At 37.2% G+C, this 4,345-nt stretch overlaps 1 protein-coding gene across 1 annotated transcript in view; it reads left to right on the top strand.

The window, feature by feature from the left end:
• Positions 1 to 1,513: 1,513 nt before the first annotated feature.
• Positions 1,514 to 4,345, top strand: part of LUM (lumican) — a 4,389-nt gene continuing 1,557 nt past the window's right edge. The window contains exon 1 of the mRNA XM_006889509.1: positions 1,514 to 2,378. Within this exon, the coding sequence (XP_006889571.1) occupies positions 1,514 to 2,378 (865 nt within the window). The remainder of the gene's footprint in view (positions 2,379 to 4,345) is intronic.

Raw genomic sequence — 4,345 nt, 5'->3', positions numbered from 1 at the left:
AGAATTATGTTTCCCATTCTCAGAAACAACCACAATAACCCACCACTTTAATGGAATGAACTTCCCCAGTCCCTCAAAGAATAACAACTTTTCCCTAAGCAAAACCCACAAATTGTCCCTGTCCCTAGCAAGGGCTTTGTCATGGGATATCTTGACTGATATATTATGACAGAAAAGAGGGTGCAATTTACAGTTGTATTTCTCTTTGCATTTATTCTGCCTAATGACATGTTCTGAAAACTATCTTCTAACATACTGGTCAATGACAACTGCCCCAAACTCTCTTGTGAGAAGGTATTTAAATAAAGAAACAACTAGAGAGGATCTTGACAAAACTAGGCCAGACTTCGTCTAAGAAGAGACTCTGGAGAATAGTGGTATTTAGTATTTAGCTGATTCAGTAACTAGGGTAATGATGGTAGGTATGTCAGAGACAAGAATATTGACACAAGATAGAACACGGTTTAACACTGTTGTACATAGGGTTGCTATGAGTCGCAGGCAGCTTGACGGCACATAATAACAACAAGAACCCAAAAGTCAGAATTTTGAACCCTCCAACCACTCCCTATGAGTTAGTGATGCTCTATCCTGTTTTCTTGCTATGAGTTGGAATAGCCTTAATAATGACAGTGGTTTGGCTGGCAATGGAAGAATCACCTCAGAAGAAAGTGCCCACATATATAATCTAACCTGGAACTGTCCTCCATGAGACAGACTGTTCCTAATCACCTTTATCTTCATATACAAATAAAATTGAAAAATAAAATAATTTTGTGACAATTTCATCTTTGAAAATGATAAAATGCATATTTGACATCCAAGCAGATATATGCACACCCATGTTTATTGTGGCTCTGTTCACAATAGCAAGGAGTTGGAAACAACCCAGGTGCCCATCAACAAACGAATGGATAGAGAAGCTGTGGTATATTCACACAATGGAATACTACGCTGCATTGAAAAACAAGGAACTCATGCAAAATTATTCAAAATGGGTGATCCTGGAGGACATTATGCTGAGTGAAATATCTCAGTCGCAAAAGGACAAATATTGCACGATGCCACTGTTGTAAAATGGGACTGATATCAGGGTTGGGGTAAGACTGAGAAAAACTGGATAAGTTGTGTATAGTGCACTGAAACAGATGAGGGAGTGAATAATTTAAAAGCAATGTATGATAGGGTATGTTATCACAAGAGTCCACAATTAAGGTTGCATAGTGAAATGAACTTGGGGGGGGCAGGACGGGTGCGGGGGATTGTGTACCATGGAAAGAGTGTTTCTTTTACTTTTGAAAGAGAGGAGCAATGGGGGGGAGGGCTGGGCGGGGAGAGAAGTGCAGCAATGAATGAATGGAAACCCAAAATCTCTGTAAATGCTCATTAAAATTATTAAAAAATGCATGTTTGTGAATTTAACATTATGAATATAATTTCTCCTTCCTGAAAGTGTATTATTTTATAATAATGCATGCTTTTGCCTTCTTTAGGAATCAAAGCCATTTTGGAAATGAACCTGTGTGTATTCACTCTCTTGCTGGCATTCAGTTGTGTTGCCAGTGGCCATTATTACTATGATTACGATTTCCCTCAAGGCATCTATGGGTTCTCAATACCAAACTGCGCACCAGAATGTGACTGCCCTCCGAGCTACCCCACGGCCATGTACTGTGATGACCTGAAACTGAAAAGTGTGCCCATGGTGCCTGCTGGAATCAAGTACCTTTACCTTAGAAACAATCAGATTGATCACATTGACGAAAAGGCCTTTGAAAATGTAACTGACTTGCAGTGGCTCATTTTAGACCACAACCTTCTAGAAAGCTCCAAGATAAAGGGAAGGGTGTTCTCTAGACTGAAACAGCTGAAGAAGCTGCATATAAATTACAACAACCTGACAGAGTCTGTGAGCCCACTTCCCAAATCTCTGGAGGACCTGCAACTGACTCACAACAAGATCACAAAGCTTGGTTCCTTAGAGGGACTGGCAAACCTGACCTTCATAAATCTGCAACACAATCAGTTGAAAGCTGATGCTGTTTCTGCTGCTTTCAAAGGCCTTAAATCACTGGAGTACCTTGACTTGAGCTTTAATCAGATGACCAAATTGCCTTCTAGTCTTCCGATTTCTCTTCTAACTCTCTACCTAGACAACAACAAAATCAGCAATATCCCTGATGAATACTTCAAGCGTTTTAAAGGACTCCAGTATCTGCATTTATCTCATAATGAACTAGCTGATAGCGGAATACCTGGAAATACCTTTAATGTGTCATCCCTGGTGGAGCTGGACCTCTCCTACAATAAGTTGAAAAGCATACCAACTGTCAGTGAAAACCTGGAAAACTATTACCTGCAAGTCAATGAACTTGAAAGTAAGTAGAAAGGCTGTGTGTTTGATTGTGGCACCCTCTAGTTCAGATGGCTAACCTGGGTAGTGTCAATGATGCATTGGGTTCCATTTATGAAAGCATGTATTACATTTTCAACAAAATATGCTTCTGAAATATGAAATTTTATCTCAGAAAATATGTTTAATGTCTAGTTTTCTTGTAGAGTATCCAGATAAGGTACCATTGATAATATGGAACTTAAACTTTAATTTCTTAGAAAGTAATATTCTGACCTAAATAATTATCTATGTTTCTCTTCATACTCATTCACTACTATTTGTCTCCTGTATGATTTAGAGGTACATCTTACATTTATTTCTTAGCAAAGACTTGGTGAGTAAGGAGAAAATAGGCCCAGAAAGGCTTCATTAGTAGAGGCTTTGACCTCTCCCTTCTGCTTAACATCAGAGCAGTTGCTATGTTCTTACTGATCTTTCTTGATATCTGTACTTGGGACCAACATATTATTCTGATGTAGTGACGACAATCTCTCTCTGTCATCCCTGTGATTGTAATTTATATGACCTCATAGTGCTTTGACAGGGCCTTTGAGGAAGATTACGGAGGGCATGAATCTGATAGAGGGAAACAACAACTCAATTTCAGAATATGACAAACCCCCTTTTCTCACACACCATCCTCTTCATTTAAGTTTTTTCCAGTTTCTTCTTCCTTTCTTTTGTTGTAGTAACAATTAATTTATTTTCTTGCTGAGAGTTTGACCTGGTCAGTTTGGACTGTTTATGCATTCTTCCAGGACGTTTTTCAATTTAACTAAGACAAATTAAGGTGGCAGATTCCCCACTTGATCTTTAACAGAATTTGGCAGAAGAGAAGAAGAATGATTCTTGAGTAATTTAATTTTTAAAACAAAAATATCACTTGGGAAACACTGATTTACACATATTACATATTATATCAAATATGTTAGAGATATACAGATATATATTGCAAAATATTCTATTGAAATTTCAAAATTTTCTTTTGAATCTCTTGTTATACTTGTTGTTGATGTTGTTTTGTGTCTTCAAGTCAAACTAACTCATAGCTGGGCTTCTGGTGGGTTTTAGAGGCACTAAATCTCATGGGAGGAGATTGCCCATATTTCTTCCACAGAGCAGCTGGTACGTTTGATCTGCATGCCTTTGGTTGGAAGCATAGCTCTTTACCACTAGACCACCAGAGCTCACTTGTCATACCTAGATAGGGATATCCACATTGGAACAAAAAATAATCTTATGTATTCATGCACGTAATACATTATAAAACTGAAAGAACTTAACATAACTGATATTTGCTTTGTGTGTCCTGATGAAAGAAACCAGGATTGTTAATTCTGGAAAGTCCACATAGTGAATGTTGTTCTGGGAAGAACTGTTGACTTTTGACTATGATAATTGTCATGCATAATACAGGCAAGCTATCATAGCCAAAATTCAACAGGTTTTCTCCAGAATAATATTCACTGTATAGGAATGTATACTAGGACATTTTAAACATATGTTCATAGGAGGAATGACAATCTGTGAAGTAAAATTACTAATTGTATGCAAGATGATAGAAGACTGGAGAATTCTACTACATGCGATACAGGGATACTTGCTCCTCTGAGACAGAAAAGAGAAGGATATAGACTTGGGAAGATTAAGAAATATAAAAATCAGATATTATAAGTAAAGAATGAAAAAACTAGTGTGAGGAAGGGTAAAGATGACCTAGTGGAGAAAAGTCAATTAGCCCTCTGCTAAAATTGAGATTAAAACTATAAGGTAACCATTTCAGAGTGAATAATTACCTTTCTACATTCTTCTTAATATTTGATCAAGTATTTGTGTGGTCTGTCTTTGTATGTATCTCCTTCAAATAGGTGATTTTTTCTGAGGTAATCTTAATGAATATCAATTGCCTATATGCCTTAAAATGAAGAGTCCATTAATGTTTCTATATTG

Source organism: Elephantulus edwardii, unplaced genomic scaffold (genome assembly GCF_000299155.1).
Source record: "Elephantulus edwardii isolate Elephantulus edwardi_28Jun2011 unplaced genomic scaffold, EleEdw1.0 scaffold00078, whole genome shotgun sequence".
Lineage (NCBI taxonomy): Eukaryota > Metazoa > Chordata > Mammalia > Macroscelidea > Macroscelididae > Elephantulus > Elephantulus edwardii.
This window is presented reverse-complemented; position numbering and strand designations above follow the sequence as displayed.